At 41.2% G+C, this 15,676-nt stretch overlaps 1 protein-coding gene across 16 annotated transcripts in view; it reads left to right on the top strand.

The window, feature by feature from the left end:
- map7d3 (MAP7 domain containing 3) overlaps positions 1-15,633 on the top strand; it is a 36,410-nt gene extending 20,777 nt beyond the window's left edge. For 4 of the 16 annotated variants that reach the window (XM_036007159.1, XM_031302901.2, XM_031302897.2 and 1 more), the window contains 14 exons: positions 28-129; positions 561-659; positions 2,592-2,717; positions 4,803-4,942; positions 7,973-8,103; positions 8,223-8,443; positions 10,629-10,758; positions 11,121-11,406; positions 11,562-11,615; positions 11,697-11,721; positions 11,761-11,805; positions 12,028-12,196; positions 12,330-12,622; positions 12,715-15,633. In XM_036007159.1, coding sequence (XP_035863052.1) covers positions 28-129; positions 561-659; positions 2,592-2,717; positions 4,803-4,942; positions 7,973-8,103; positions 8,223-8,443; positions 10,629-10,758; positions 11,121-11,406; positions 11,562-11,615; positions 11,697-11,721; positions 11,761-11,805; positions 12,028-12,196; positions 12,330-12,622; positions 12,715-12,722 — 1,829 coding nt within the window. In that variant the 3' untranslated portion in view covers positions 12,723-15,633. Of the gene's footprint in view, positions 1-27; positions 130-560; positions 660-2,591; positions 2,718-4,802; positions 4,943-7,972; positions 8,104-8,222; positions 8,444-10,628; positions 10,759-11,120; positions 11,407-11,561; positions 11,616-11,696; positions 11,806-12,027; positions 12,197-12,329; positions 12,623-12,714 lie in introns of all 16 variants that reach the window. The other 12 variants (XM_031302908.2, XM_031302905.2, XM_036007165.1 and 9 more) reach the window with 10 other exon arrangements.
- The last annotated feature ends 43 nt before the right edge of the window (positions 15,634-15,676 follow it).

Here is a 15,676-nt window from a genome sequence, read left to right as displayed (position 1 = left end):
ATTGGGTGTTTCATCATTGTCTCTCAGGTGTTAAGCCGAGGAGTTCGTCTTGTAACCGGTTGCCTAACAATGGCAATGCTGCTCAGGCCAGTAAGGAAGATGGCAAAAAACTTCAGGTGGAACAGACAGGTGCAAAAGATCCCCTCTCCATCCCACACTATGCTTTTATAACAGAGATGGTGTACAGTACACAATTTAGCAAACCACCACTGTTTATGGAGAAAATATTCAATAAGTTCCATTACAAAATAAGCTCTATCACAGCTATGACAACAACATAGCAATCTGACTTTGTGCATGCTAATGGTTCAAACACTTACAACTATTAATACTACAACAGGGGACCTGTCCTGAATTATTATCAGATAGGGCAGTTTCAGCTCTCCTCTGTGTACCTAGACATTGTCTATTATACTTCACATCAGCTGCGGTCTTCCGTAGCCTGGTGACTCACATAAGGGCCAAATGGAGTGCACATGACTTGTAAACTGTCTTTGGGGATTCCTTGTTGACTCCTTCCCAGTGCCTGCTCGGCTATAACTCCACTTTCATGTCCGTAGGCCGTTCCGTCGTGAAGAGAAGTTCCTCCCTCACACGAGTAAGTGTGGGCAGAGCACAGACCCCCGCCAAGCCTGATAAGGGGACAACAGATGATCAAGGTGGCTAGCATGAACAATCGGTTATCATTTTTCTCATGCCCTTATCTGCACCACTCAGGCCTCCACTTTTGAATAACAAGCATGCTGCTGTGATGTTAACGGCTTGCTTGTTCTGAATTTGCTCGGTTTTGCTCATTTTAAATCTTATCAACACTGTTGGCTACCAAGAGGTTCTGGGGATAACACTTTGCTCATTTCAGTGTCATCAGCTATATGGGTCTATAAACTGGCCACCTCCTCTTTCTGTGTTCCTTTTGTCTATATTCTCATCTAAATCTTCTCACTGACTGCTAATTTACCCCTAGGCAGCTGCTAAGCCTCTCTAAACTGTGTCTGTAATTTACTGGGAACACAGTACTCATTCCATGTATGCCTTAACCTTTCTGCTGTCTTAACCTACCAGATCCTGTTCTGTGCCATGTTTCTCACTCACAGCTGATCTTTGTTTCAACCTTTTTTATTTTTTTATTTTCACGTGACAACACAGGAATGGTTTTGTTGTGTGCCGTGTCTGCACTAACACAGTCTAATTGTTTTGTTGTCACAAAGTGTTGTGTGTATTCTCCCTTCAAGATGACGTCATAGCTGGATTTAAGTCACTAGGCTCGTGCTAAAGTGTGGTGTGTGTCAGTGCCATCCCACCGTAGCACCCCCAGAGCACAGAATTGACCACAGCAACTCCAAGCTTGTGTATTGCCATTAACCACCAATGCTTTTGTTTGTCCCATAGCCATGTCAGCATCCGTGCAGATGATGTAAAAATGTTCCTGTTCTGTATATGTGTTTGTTCTGTGTGGTTAGAGACAATAATACAACACAGCTACCATTATTCATACTGACTTACTACTTAATATCTGCAAAATAACAATTTCTTAAAGTTATTTAATCCGAAAGCTCCCACACATAACACATTTTCATAATTATAACCTTATTTCAGACTAATAGCCCAGATTCTTAATACCTGGGTGTAGTGCACTGCAGAACTGTGCTGCTATGCTCCAGGGGCTAGCACTCAACAGCTAACAAACAAGTCTGTCGGCAACAGATGTCTTCTCAGTAAGGGGCTCCAAAGGGAAATGTGTGGCTCTGTACTCTCCTTTTGAAGAGCTAGCATTTAGGGACATGTGGCAACATCAACCTGTCAACTCTTCTTCTGGTATGATGTCTACTTTGTAGCTTAGATAGCAACAACGACCAAAATAGGGAATTGTTAATTCTTTCATCCCATGGAAGCAAGAGCTCCTGGCTTCTGCTGTGAAATTAATGTCCACCATAGTGCTTTCATAATATGCTGACTTGTTCAGAGCTGACCATTTTTAGTCAGCCTCCTCATTTTAATCAATTTTGTCACCTTTATATTAACCTTAGAGATGTTTGCACAGCAGAAGCTAAATAACTCTTGCCTGGTCACTGTCACTTGCCCTATCACTTTTAGGTTTGTTTCACTTCTCATCTTCCTACCCAATAGTTTTCCTCTGCCGACTTTGAAGTTCACTAATGGATTGTTTTTTCCCATCAGCACACCTCCCTCTACCTCAAGTGACCATTGATTTGACCTCATTGTCTACCTTGACTACTGTTTTACTGATCTTCAGTTACCAGACAATCAGTCTTTGGTCTGTCTCAGCACTCTTCCATGGCATCCTTTCCTTACTGTCTCTTACTAACTATCCTCATTTTATTGAATATCACTGAAAGTTAACAGGATAAAGACAGTTGATAGGGGACCCATGTAAGATTTTTGAGACATAACCTTTGGTTGTTAATGTTGATTCTTTCCTGTTGGTTAAATCACATGGTGACCTTTCTAAACTTAATTGACCCCTCCCTACCCCCTTTCTTTGTTTTACCTTCATCCCCCATTCTTATCCACTCTTTCCTACTTGGCTCTTTGTTCTCCTCTTTTTTTCGGGTGATTTTTCGGCCATGTAGCTCGCAGGCCACCGGCCGGCACTGTGGACGGAGGGGTCCTTAGTCGCCTGCTCACCCCCACCCAGGCCTCACTAGCTAGGAGCAGGAGCGCCGCCGCCCTGTCAGCTGAAGGAACAGATGCTCCAGGTAACCTAGGAGACCATAACAGAGAGGAAGGATGGCTAGACACAGACCCTGGTCCTCTCTACTTACTCTCATTTAATCAGTAGAAAGTCAGCTCCAGTCACTCCCAGTATCACTTCACTAGATCTGAGCTCATATCCCAGTACCCTGCTGCAGACCCTCGTGCTTTTGTGAATGGTGGCCTCTTGGCGGTGATGGTGGAATTACAGAAGTCGCTGCACTGCTCCCTGTGTTTAAAATCGGCTATTGTAACAATCAGCTGTTTATGTTTAATTATAAATTATTTGCAGCAAAGTACACTCATGTGAGAGAGCATACAGTAGTAGTCAGTAAATATTGACACACACACATGCGCGGGTCCAGCTCACATGTGCTCTCAGATCTGACACAATTGGCTGTTGTGTGCTGAGCTGAGCAGGGCTGACTTGGCTGGGAGCATTTCCTTGCATCTGAAGAACCTCAGGGTCCATGCTGGGAGATTTGCTCTAAGCTGCTTACCTGTTGGTTCTTGTTACGTCAGAATGAGACTCTTGTGCTATTGCATGTGTTCTGATAGTGAGACCAGAGGGCTGGGGACTCCAGTACACGTTGCTGAAATAGTAATTACTGGCATTTTCATAGAATATATGGGTTTAAAGTCACACTACTCAAATTCAGTACGTCCCCATTCTGGCACTAGATTTTGGGCTGACAATTTGTAGTAAAATATGCTCTAAAGCCATCAAGGTAGAGTTTTACATCTCACCGGTTGACTTGCATGCCTTACATTTTATGTGAACTGTTTCTGTGTTATGCAACTATGGGAGTGATCTACATTACATAAGGCAGCGGTTGAGGATATACATAGTCCCAGACCCAGCATAGACAACCCGTGATGAATCTCCTGACATACACTGATGAATACTACATTTTTCTTTTTAAGATGGAAATAGCCATACTGTAAAGCACTGACTCACTCCAAAGTTGCAACTGTATTTCCCGTGTTGGTTTTAGGTTGTGGTGTTTATTGAGCGGCCATTACAAACCCATTAGCGGCTATAGATCTTCTGCTAAGTATAGCCCCAGTAGAAAGATGACACATTGCATTAGCAGCAGTATCAGTGGTAGCTCATGGGTAGGGTAAATTTCATAGTCACCATAGCTGCTCAGTGTGCAGTCAGAATGAATTACAAAACACATTTGTGACCAGACCGTGGCAGGGAGAGTTCTTCAGGTCTCAGGATTATCATGGCTTATCCCTCAATCTGACACAGCAAGCTCATAGCCAGTGGCCAACAGCCTTAATTTTCCTTGCTAACTACAGGCAACACTCAAACTCTGTGGTAAGGACAGTTATAGTTATTAAGCAGCTCGACATCAACATTTTACATCGGTTTGTCCTGTTACAATTGAGATTTGTTTGACTGTTGATTGCTTTAGAAATTGTAAGGCAATGCTTGTGCCAGAGACGGATTTGTCTTGAACCGACAAATGTTGCATTTAATGCCTGATCTCAAGTTCGGAGAGTTACATTATGATGGCAGGAAGGACTGAATTAGAAAGATTGCAAGTTACTTACATTTTTTTAGTTTCTTTAACTGAACACAAACAACACTATGAACATTTGTTGTGCGTTTAGTGTACTAATAAATCTGTGTGATATGTGTCGGTGTGTCTTGAACTGTTAGTGGTAGGTTTTGTGTAGTGTGTGCTGTGCTGTGGTGCTTGGTGTTCAGGTTTGTTGTGTCCAGAGGCTTTGGCACCTGTGAAGTGTCTGGTTTATTTGTTTTTCTCTGCTGCTCATGTCTCCTGTAATCTCCAGCCCAATCAAAGCTTCAGAAATCAAGCTGTTGCCTGCCTAAAGTGCTACATCTAACAAATCGCTTTTTTGTGCTCTTCTCCCCATACAAAAACACTTCTGCATTTCTTTCAACCATCATCTGCCCTCCCTTCCTCTCTCTTTCTCTCCCTCTTTCCCTCTCTCTTTTTCTCCTCTCTCTTCATTCTTTTCATTTGGCTTTTTGCTGCTTTGCTGCCCAACTTGGCCGCTTATTACGCCTCCCATTGGTTGTGCTCCCCTGGCCCTGCGATGACTGTGTCCTTTACCAGAGTGTCACCTGTGTCCTCGCTCAGCCTCTGCCAGTCCCCTGCATCCACCACGGGGACCCGTGCGCAGCCGCAGCATTGACCGGCAGAAGAGCAGCATGACCACCTCTGTGTCGGCCGACGGAGCCCTTGACCCTTCACTGGTGAGAACACGTTTGCATCAGACATTTACTAAAGAAATGTATAATGCTGTTAATGATCTGAAGAGGAAGCTTACATTTCCTTCCTGTTCTCACCACCTTAAACTGCATTTTTGTATCCTCAACTATATATGTGTGTGTCTTATATGGCTATGCGAATATAGATACTTAGCATACATGTGAGTATAACGGCAGTGCGTGCGCTAGCTGACAGACTTATATTGTTTCCAAGAGGAGGTCCGTTTGCTTGTGCAGTATTGAAAGGGAAAGATGCGGAAAAGGATTTGATAAGGTTTCATTTAGTGGGTCCAGTCGCTTTGGATGCCTAAATATCAGTGTTCTATGAAAAACCCTGTTATAACATCATATCTGTTTGTTAGATTTTAACGATATTTCATTTGAGAATTTATTAATTAATTTATGATAAAAGTTATGTGGTCAAAAGGATAATGTTGAATTATTTTCAGCCCTGTGTCATTAAGTCAGTTTCCATTTACTCATTGAGTAACCTGACTTTAGATGGTATCTTCTAATCTTGTCCATATTCAAACTACAGCATGATAATGGACACATTTACATTTGTACATATGTGGGACCACACTGCTACAGTATGAAGCAGTAGAAAGTAGAGAAGTTAGACACTGTATATGATCAAAAACAAAATAAAAGAATATTATACAGTTTAAGGTAATTGCCAGGAAATAGTGCTGTCTTTGTAACCTTATTACTTATGCCTTTTTAATCACCAGCAATAGTATGGTTTTATTTCCATAAGGAAAGTTATTGAATTTAATCTAGACTATAAAAACATTTTAGCAGTGGACTAGTGCTGCACAATATATCGTTTTTTATCGTCATTGCAATATCAACTTGCGCAATAAACACATCGCGAAAGGGTGCGACATATCGCAGACACTCAGAGATAATTTTTTTTGTTAGTTAAAAGAAAATATCAGTACAGTGTAACTGTTCTTTTTTTAGTGGTACCTTTTTTTATTCAATTTGTTCAATAAAAGAAATGATTTCCTTTCATTTGTTTTAAATTCAACAAATTGTTGTATTTTAGCAGAATACTGAAAGCAGCAGAGAAATGCAGAACTGAGTACAGTTTAATACTGTCTGTTTATTTATCGCAAGTACTATCGTTATAGCGATATTCAACAATTTCCTAATATCATGCAGCCCTTCAGTGGACACAGATTTAATTGTTGGTAGCAGTGGAAGAGAGAAATACCTTATGACAACACACAGATGTTTTAAGTGCATTCCTTCCGACATTAAAATGGCATTGTTCAGAGAAGTAGATGTCACCAAATACTTTGATTTATATGCACATATCCGGCTACATTTGCCTGTCAAAGTACTATGGCAGGATGCTAACTATAGGGAAATGTTGTTCCTCCAGCTGTTCTTTAAACCTTTGGTAGTCACTCATAATATGAACTTGTTCATACATTGCCAAAATGTTACCCAACTTTATGTCTTAGATGTTCTCATTTGGTGTCCAGTCGTGCCTGGCGCTCTCTCTCTCACAACCTGCCTGTCCTCCTCATCCTCTGTGGCTGTGAAGGGCCTCATTGTCGTAGCATGAGACAAAGGGATCCACAGTGGCCTTATTATGGACAGATCAGACCATGCAAAGCAGACCCCACCCTGACCTTAGGCCCTTAATGTCAAAGGCCTTTGACTTTCCTCACCATTTCAATGTCTTTTTTCTTCCAAATGCACAGATTGGTGTGGAAATAATTGAAATTCACAGCCTATCACTCAGGCATTGCCAGACACTTTGGTTAAAGTGTGTCTTTTATGTCAGCTAAATGTCTGCCTGCCTACAGTGGGCATTAACAAATCATCAAAAGGTATATAAGAAAACAACTTTAAGGGTGCAAACTGTGTAGGTCTTCTGCAAGCTTCCTCCCTTTCATTATTAAAGGATGTTATGAGGGGTTTAGGGTCATGGTGGTAAAGTACAGTGAATGGCTGTTACTGCTGTGTGTTTTTGAGATGACTTCTGGACCCCTCTTTCTACAAAAACACTGTCTATATACTGTTATTGCTCCAGTGGTATATTGACATCAATAGGAAATTAATGTCTTGTCCCTACTATGAAACCGTACACCAATCGCCTGTTTACTGTCCTGCTTTTCCTCCCCATCCTCTCAAGAAAGGGATTATCAAGCTGTGTGACCAAAGCTGAACCACCTTATTATAGGAGCAATTTCTTACATCGAAACATAAAATGCATTGTATCTCATTTTTACTTGGCATTCAGTACTAAAGTCTTGAGAAAGGGAGTGTACTATTTATTTGTGTCTGTCTGAGTGTCACATGGTTGGCCTTGCTGTTCCCTCTGTCGTCATGTTTATGCACCAAACTTAGCACAAGTGCATTGAAAATAGATTCATTAAAACCTGACCCATGGCTCCTTCACACCAGCATTGTGTCAATGTTTGAAATGCCAGTAAAATTAACAGAGGCAGACTTAAGAAGCAGTTAAATGATCCATTTTCATTTCAGTTAAAGTGACTCCGTTATAACAGGCACCCTTGTTTTTGTGAATTCCATCAGGATCAACATTATGGATCACAAAATGATTCATGGGATATATTAGAAAAAAACATACAGTATTTCTACTAACCAAAATTATGTTAACTTTTTCTGACTTTTCACTATTTTTTTGGCCACTTTTCCTAAGGCTATGAGCCCTGATGATGTGTTACAAGTAAATCTTCATGCTTCATTTTAAGGAGTCACAAGCCAAAATGTTGGAAAACACTGGTATAGACCAACAGGTTGTAGTGAGTACTTATTAGGGTTGTGGATTGATCAATACAACTTAGTTATATGATGTAAAATGTTCTATATTCAACTGTTTGAATATAAGAACTTTTTTTTTCTTCTATGACCCAATGATATTTAATTAACAATGACAATAGGAAAACTTAGCATTCATAGGAGTTCTTAGCATGATCCTTGTTCAGTGACTGTCATAAATGACTTCCTCACTTCTGTCCCATTGCTGTGGAACTACAGAAAGACAAGCAGTTTACATCGCCTGGAGGGCAACGTCCCGCCTCCCCATCTACTACCATGGGACGTAACCGTTCACCATCCCCAGCCCCCAATCCAGCCCCAAAGAGGACCCCCTCTCCAACAGCATCCAAGTATGACTACAAGTCTTTTCCAATACAGATTTAGAGATGTTTACTCTAGTATGGATGCATCCTTTCATTTTGATTTCATTATAAAACACAAAAAGACAACTCACACTTTGTTCTTACAGGCAAAATCCTAAGACACGCCCACCCTCACCGAGTGCAATGAAACAACGCCCCCCATCCCCCCAGCCTACATCAGCCAAACCTCCACCTATTCAGAAACCAGCTCTCACTCCAACAGGGGCCCCCACCTTGCGAAAGAGGGACTCCAAGTCCAAGGATCTGTGTCCGGTCCAGGCTGTGTCTCCACAGTCCTCTGATTCCAGCAAGACCAAAGAGAAAGATGGTGAGCAATTCTCAGTGATAAGAATGCAGTTCACAATATGAATGTTTTATTGTACTTATTTAAAATATATCTAACACTATAGAAGGTCTTTCACATTAGTACAAAACATGCAAAACAGGTCCATATAAAGGCAGACTTAACTATCGTGGTCGGCTGACAGATTTTAATTAGTCAGTACCAATATTTGCCAAGGCTGATCTTTATTCTGGCAACCAGGATGTTTGCACTGGTGCATGGAGACATCCTGTCAATTTCAGAGAGGGAAGTGATCCAGCGAGACATCTTTTTCATCTCAACTAAATAAATATTACTGAAGTTCTTTGCCATTGGGGTCCAAACCTAATTACACTCCCAAAAAATATCAGTCATTTCTTTATTGACATTAACTGATCTTGTTTCTAGATCATCACCTATGAATAATTGGATGTCCCTTCATCTTTTGCAGGTCATCCTCCACATATTCATTGTCCACACACCTGTTACATTTAATCTTTACACTATTCATACTGAACCAAGGGAGTGCAATTAAAAGGAGGAAATTAAACAGCGCTCTGGAGCGCAAAAGAAATTGCACTGGGTGGGTTTGCTAAATAAATTGTTACTTTTAGTGTATTACGGTAATAAATTGATACTTTAAGTAGAGGAAAAATAATCCTCTGTGATCATGGTTTAATACTGCTTCAAGGAGCAGTAAGTTTGGTTTCAAGATAATAGAATATTATCATCTGTTTTAATAGACAGATCATATACATAATTGTGTGTGTGTGTGTGTGTGTGTGTGTGTGTGTGTGTGTGTGTGTGTGTGTGCTGCAAACTGACGTGGCAGCAGCTCAGATTGCAACAAATCTCAGTGGAGCAGGAGACTTATTAAGTTCCAGCTGGAGTCACATCCTGTTACAGATCTGTGTTGTTGCTGCTACCACCTCCTGGAGAGACTCATGCTCTGCAAGATAAAATAGCTTAGTAATGGTAATAATACTACATGCATCCGGGCAAAGACTGTCATCTACTGTATCCATTCTAAATTGTTGTAGTTGGCACAGTTTAGGTGAGCTTATTTATCTTTAGAAATGTATGAAAACATAAACTACTTTATTCCTGTATATGTAATTTCATATCATCATACAATATATATCAGGATATGATTAATTGAGACTATTTTTATGATTAAAATAACCAGAGGAGAATTTCTGTCTGTTTTTGATTCATCAACCAAATTAACTAGCTGATTTTTATTTATTTTTTTTATTTTTTATTTTTATCAGATAGAAATCACAATATATTTTTATGTAGCAGTCCTGCTCATCAGTTTGCAACATTGTCTACCAGAGACTAATACACAGAGTAGTTAAAGGCCTAAATACTATTATAAATGAAATAGCAAAATCTCGACGATGGACAAATTGATTTCATCTCATGGTATGTATTATCATATTGCTTAACCTCGTGTACTGTATGTGACTGTATTCCCACGGAGTTCTTTGAAAGAGCACAGAGAAGATCATGTGAAAGTCACACAACTCTGTATCAGGCGGCTTGTGTCTCTATACTGCTCCTGTCTTTCTCTGTCACGGCTAACCTCCAACAGTCAGGCTTTCTCTCCTCTCCCAGTCATCAGTCATTGGAGGGCCAGATGATGTCGCGCCGCGCTCCACTTTATTCCTATGGGTGACGCTGCATTTGTAAAAATGCTGCGCATCAAAAAGCTGGCCGATGGGGCGGCCTCTGGCTCACCCAGTAAGAGCGTTCGCCCCATGTAGGCTGAGTCCTGCAGCGGCGCAGGGTTCAAATCCAACCTGCTGCCCTTTGCTGCGTGTCATCCCCCATCTCTCTCCCCCTTTCTGGACTATCCACTGTCAATAAAGGGAAAAGCCCCAAAAAATAATCTTTAAAAAAAAAAAAAAAAAGCTGGCCGATGCCCATCTTTATGCATATTAATCAGTTGAACGCGACGTGACTATCCAATAGAAGTAGAGCACAGGGGAGACTGGGGGAAGTCTCTCGCGGGTCCTTTGTTCTAGACATCCAACAACGTACAAATGAGGGGAGGCGTCACAACCCCATGCTTCAGTCTTGTCGCAAAAGTAGATCCGCAGCGTTAGGTCGGCAGTACATTGAGAAATGGGGGGACAGGGTGACATAAAGTGCTAAACGTATTTTCTATATTTGTCTTTCCATCTTTCAGACTCTAAAGCCTCGACAGGCACTAACTCGGCCGCTGAGGCAGCCAAGATCCTGGCGGAGAACCGCAGACTGATGCGAGAGCAGAAAGAGAGAGAGGAGCAGCTCAGGATACAGAGGGAGGAAGAGGAGAAGTAAGATCATTGGAATTGTTCTATTACAATTTTGTCATCATTTTGTGTATGACAGTGATGCATCAGATATGATAAGAACAAAAGTACCATCGACAACACTAGTAATTATAGTAAAATTGCTCTTAAGGGAATTGTAGTTGTTTGAAACATTTGCCTACAGTAAGTCAACTAGTTTCAACCAGTAAAACACTGCTGGTTATTTTGTTATGGGTATTTGTACGATCAGCATTTTTAGCTAGACATCTAGGCTAAAAGTATCCTGTACTGGTGATACTGACTCCCACTTTTTGACATGTCCACTTTTAGAAATGATCTGCATTTATTTGTGAGTATGCTTTCAAGCTGTTTCTTTACTCTCCCAGGCTGAGAAAGGAAGAAGAGATGCGTTTAGCGGAGGAGGCTCGACTGAAACGCCTAGAGGAGGAAAAGAAACTTGCCGAGGAGAGGAAAATTAAAGACGAGGAAGATGCTCGCCTAGCAGAGGAGGAGCGGGTGAGAATGGCAGAAGAGGAGGCAGTGAGACAGGCCGAGCTCCAGAAGGAACGGGAGGAGGCTGAGGCCAAGGCCCTGGAGGAGGCAGAGAGAGTCCGTCTGGAGAGAGAGCGCATCATGCAGCAGAACCAGCAAGAACGAATGGAGAGGAAGAAGGTATGGATAGACTGATGGAGAATCTTCTCTTTATGTTGCTTAATCATCAAGACCTAGACCAAAATATTTAAGTGATTATTCTTAGTGTTGCCTCATTGTGTAGATCTCAATGAGACACATTATTTACAAAGATATTTGCTCTTTTTCCATTTTAGAGAATTGAAGAGATAATGAAGAGAACAAGAAAAGGGGAGCAAAATGACTTGAAGGTGAGCCACATTCATTCAGCCTGCATAGAACATCATCTACACTGAGTGTATGTTAACACACTGTTTGGGTCTCCTGCATAGAGAGATGGCGATAAACAGGACGATGGAGACGATGGAGATGATGGAGATGATGGAGACGATGGAGACGATGGAGACGATGGAGACGAGGGAGAGGACTATGAAACCCAGAGTAAGTGTTCTCATCCCAGAGCTATCACACTGATGGCAGGTTCAGGATATCAGAGTCCATGAAGATTTATGCATCACTGCATTTTTGAATGTGATATTTTGTCACAGAGAGTGAAGGTGTCTTTCCCTCTTTGTGGTTGTTTGTGTATACTCTACCCAAATGGCTTGTTTGTGTGAATTTACATAATTTTCAACGTGACTTATGACTCCATTGACGTCGTAGGCCAGACAGATGACATCGGCATGGAGGATGACAAAGATGAGAGTAGTCTGTCCTTTGGTGAGCCAGTGGCACAACGAGAGGAGCCCCTGGGCAGCGTGAATGGAAAACCAGAGACAGACGACAAGGAGAATAACAATGGCATAAGCACAGATGAGCCTCAGGCAGTAAGGTACGATAAGAGACAAGATAAAGAGACACTCACAGAAAATGCTCAGAGTGGTGCTGACAATATTGTAATTGTTAACTGCTGAATCGCTTTCCTAACCGTCTCCCGCTACCTTTCCCCCCCCTCCCCTCTCCAGTCCAGTCCCTAAGGGCCGCCTCGTCGAGGGCTCGGAGTTCCTGAATGAGCAGGACTCCGCCAAGGTGGGGTTGGTCTCAGGTCTAAATGGTAAATCCAACCAGTGGAGCTTTGAGGAACTCATTGACCTCAACGTCCACTCCAAGACTCGGCCCCTCATCGAGGCAGAGGACTGTAACCAGGTCTTGATCAACTGTGACGGGAGCTCAGATGGGACCAGGGTAGCCTTCGAGGACAAGGGAACCCCTGTCAACACCCTGCATTCCCCTAATCAGCCCTTAGAAGCTCTGTCAGGTGAGGAATCATTTACACTTATTCGTCTATTAGACATTTTTGACTGTCTTCTTAAAGATAGACCATAATTCTTTCCTCCTGTGTATCTGTAGAGATTTGATGCTGCAGCCGTCACTGAGAATCCTCTTACTGTTGCACTTGTAAAGTTCCTGTCCAGCTGAGCTCCTTAAAAGAAAGTCCTCTACCAGTTCCAAACAGCTTCCTCCTCTTTCTCCTCTTCCTCTTCCAGAGGAAGGAGCACAAGGTGAAGTGGAAAGACCACCCCAAGTGCTACATTTGCACCCCACATTATGAGGAAACAAATATATTAAAACAATTATATATATTAAAAATATGCTTCAGGGAAAGTCCATAAATTCCTTCAACGTGCTCGCTTCAGGTCTCTTTCCTCTTCCTCTTGTGTTTAGTTCTCCAGATTTGTTTTTGTCTATGTTGTGTCCAAATTTGATGACGTTTTTTAAGAGTTGTGTCTTTGTCAGGGGTGCATTTGTTGTAATTTATTAATTTTGGCTTTTTTGTTATTGTAATTATTGTTATTATATGTTTAGTCTTTTGTTTTCTCTTTTATGAGAATATTCCAGAACACATGCACATTAAGCTGTGTGAATTGAATATTGTGAATTAAAGGAAGGAGCGTTAATACACTCTGTTCTGCCGGGGTTTGGTGGGGATAGCATCCCAGGTTTCACATGTGATTCATCTAAATTGACTTGACCGGCTGCTTTTTGCAGCATCCAGCAATATGGCCTTACCATTTTTTCCCAACTTCTAATTTTAAAAGTGTGAATATTATAAATGGCTTTTGCTGAAGCTAATACATGCACAGGTTTGTCCGTCATGTGCTTACACATGGGACTGGATCCTGTATTCATACTTTACTTCACTTCATAGAGCTCTGTCCTCTCAACCCTTATTTTTCTGTCTCCCAGCTTCTCTCACCGCGTGTTTCCTTCTCTGGCCTGTAGAGGGCATCAGGAGCACAACTCCAGCTGTTACATTTAAAGCTGAATAGTGTTGAGATGAATTAACACTGTAGTGAATTGACATGTTCAGTGAAGTTTCTGCAGTTTGTCCGTTAGGGCTCACTTAGTTTTTCTTAATTTTTACATATGTATATAGAATTTATGTTTACTAACAACATCATTGTAATTTACGTCAGAATCTGAGTTGCATTCAGTTTTAGTCTCCTCTCCACCGACTGCATCTGCACCACACAACTATTGAATAACCATAACTGCAACATACTATTTTAACAGGTGAAGTCCATTAGTTTAATTCAAAGCTGCTTCTGAGCTTCTTAAGGCGGTATGTGTTTGTTACTGAATTGACCTTGAATGTTCGGCTGAAACTAAAAATCCGGTTTCCAGTTGTCTGGTTTTAACTTGAGCTGGTACCAACACATCCACACACACTTTTCCATCCATCCCTCTGTCTGTGCGGCCCTTACATTAATTACATTTATTAACCATTAACCGTTTTCCAAATTTTCCAACACACTAGCTGCTACATCCGACAAAATGCATTTCAATTATTTTGTATAATATACAATTTGGCTGTTTCTTTATATATGAAAATACATTTCTACATATATTTAAGTGTTATTGTGTTGTGTATATAATCAGTATTAGGCAAATTAAGCCATGTTTAGGAGTGGCGTCAGGATGTGGATAATTGAAGTCTCTATGTGGCTGTGCTGTAATACGTTAGGTTTCTGTTCGACTCCTAGCCTGCGACAGTGTAGTCACGTTACATTTGGGCAGCCTGGAAAAATTTACATACAGCCCTCTTCCACATGAGGTCTGCAAAAAACTAGGGGCCAAGTGGTGACCCATTATATGTTTCTCAAGATCTGGTGTGTGTATGCGTGTGAAGGCTTTAGCACCATATCCCCAAGCCCTGATTCTGAATATTGCCTCACAGAGACTAAACAAGTTGACATTTTGATGGTGAGTTGTTACAGCCCTCAGCAACATGTCTGACCCATGATCAAAGTAAAGGCTGTGCCTCTTTATGATGCTTTTAATGTCCTCAAAATATGTTTTATAATATGTCAAAGGATGTGAGGATGTTGGATAGTTATGGTTGGCATGTCAGCTCAGGTCTTAACTTTGTAGTATGAGGCAGGGCACATCCACCAAACAAAATATGACACGAGTCAGACTTTCTTTCTGGCTCTTCTGGATATTTCATGAACTGTAATGAAATCTTGAAATTCCCTGTGCTTGAATAGTCCGAGCACAAGGTTTGTGGACCTTGACCTTGATTTTTGCCTTGTTCTCTGCTGGTTAACTAAAATATCTTTGTACATAAAGACTATGGGCTTTAGATCTTAGCTTTGATTAATAAGCTCAAAGAATGTAACAGACTACATAAACCGTCCACTATTATTTACCATGTCTCTCAGAGCTGCCCGCTTTTTGACTTTCATCTATTAATCAGTTAGAAAACATGACTCTTTGCACTGTCACAAATTACTCTCTATGTTTAAAAAATGGTTACCGAGGAGTAGCTTTACTGTACAGACTCGTAGGAGAGTTGTGTGATATTCTGGACAAACAGAAAAAGTAATTTGTCTCATTTGTAACCCAAAACTTGCCTATACCCAAACCTTTCCTACTCCTTCCACTCATGAGTAGCACCTGTTGAGGGGCTGTTGTAGCTGCTGCTTGAACAGATACTGTATCTATTCCAGGTCCCGCTGCATCTTTGAGGGCTTGAGTACAGAGCTGACTGCTCTTAGTCCTCAACATTGTCTGTAACAATAGGATAGAACGGTGCCTTAGATTGAGATTTAGTATTTTTATTGTGTCACAGTTAACTAAGAAAGCTTGTCCTTACCTCGGCCTCGACAATCAGTCTACCTGACATGGGCGACTTTGTGAATATGAATATTTCTCTGGAAGATTTACAAACCTAACAACGCCCTGTCCACAAGTAATATTTGTACTGTAAATATATAAGTGTACTGAGATGATACAAACTGTTAAAACAAATAAAGTCTTGCAAAAATACTCCTTTGCCATGTTTTTAATTTCTCGCTGTAGAGAAATAAGA

Source organism: Sander lucioperca, chromosome 1 (genome assembly GCF_008315115.2).
Source record: "Sander lucioperca isolate FBNREF2018 chromosome 1, SLUC_FBN_1.2, whole genome shotgun sequence".
NCBI classification, from domain to species: Eukaryota; Metazoa; Chordata; class Actinopteri; order Perciformes; family Percidae; genus Sander; species Sander lucioperca.
This window is presented reverse-complemented; position numbering and strand designations above follow the sequence as displayed.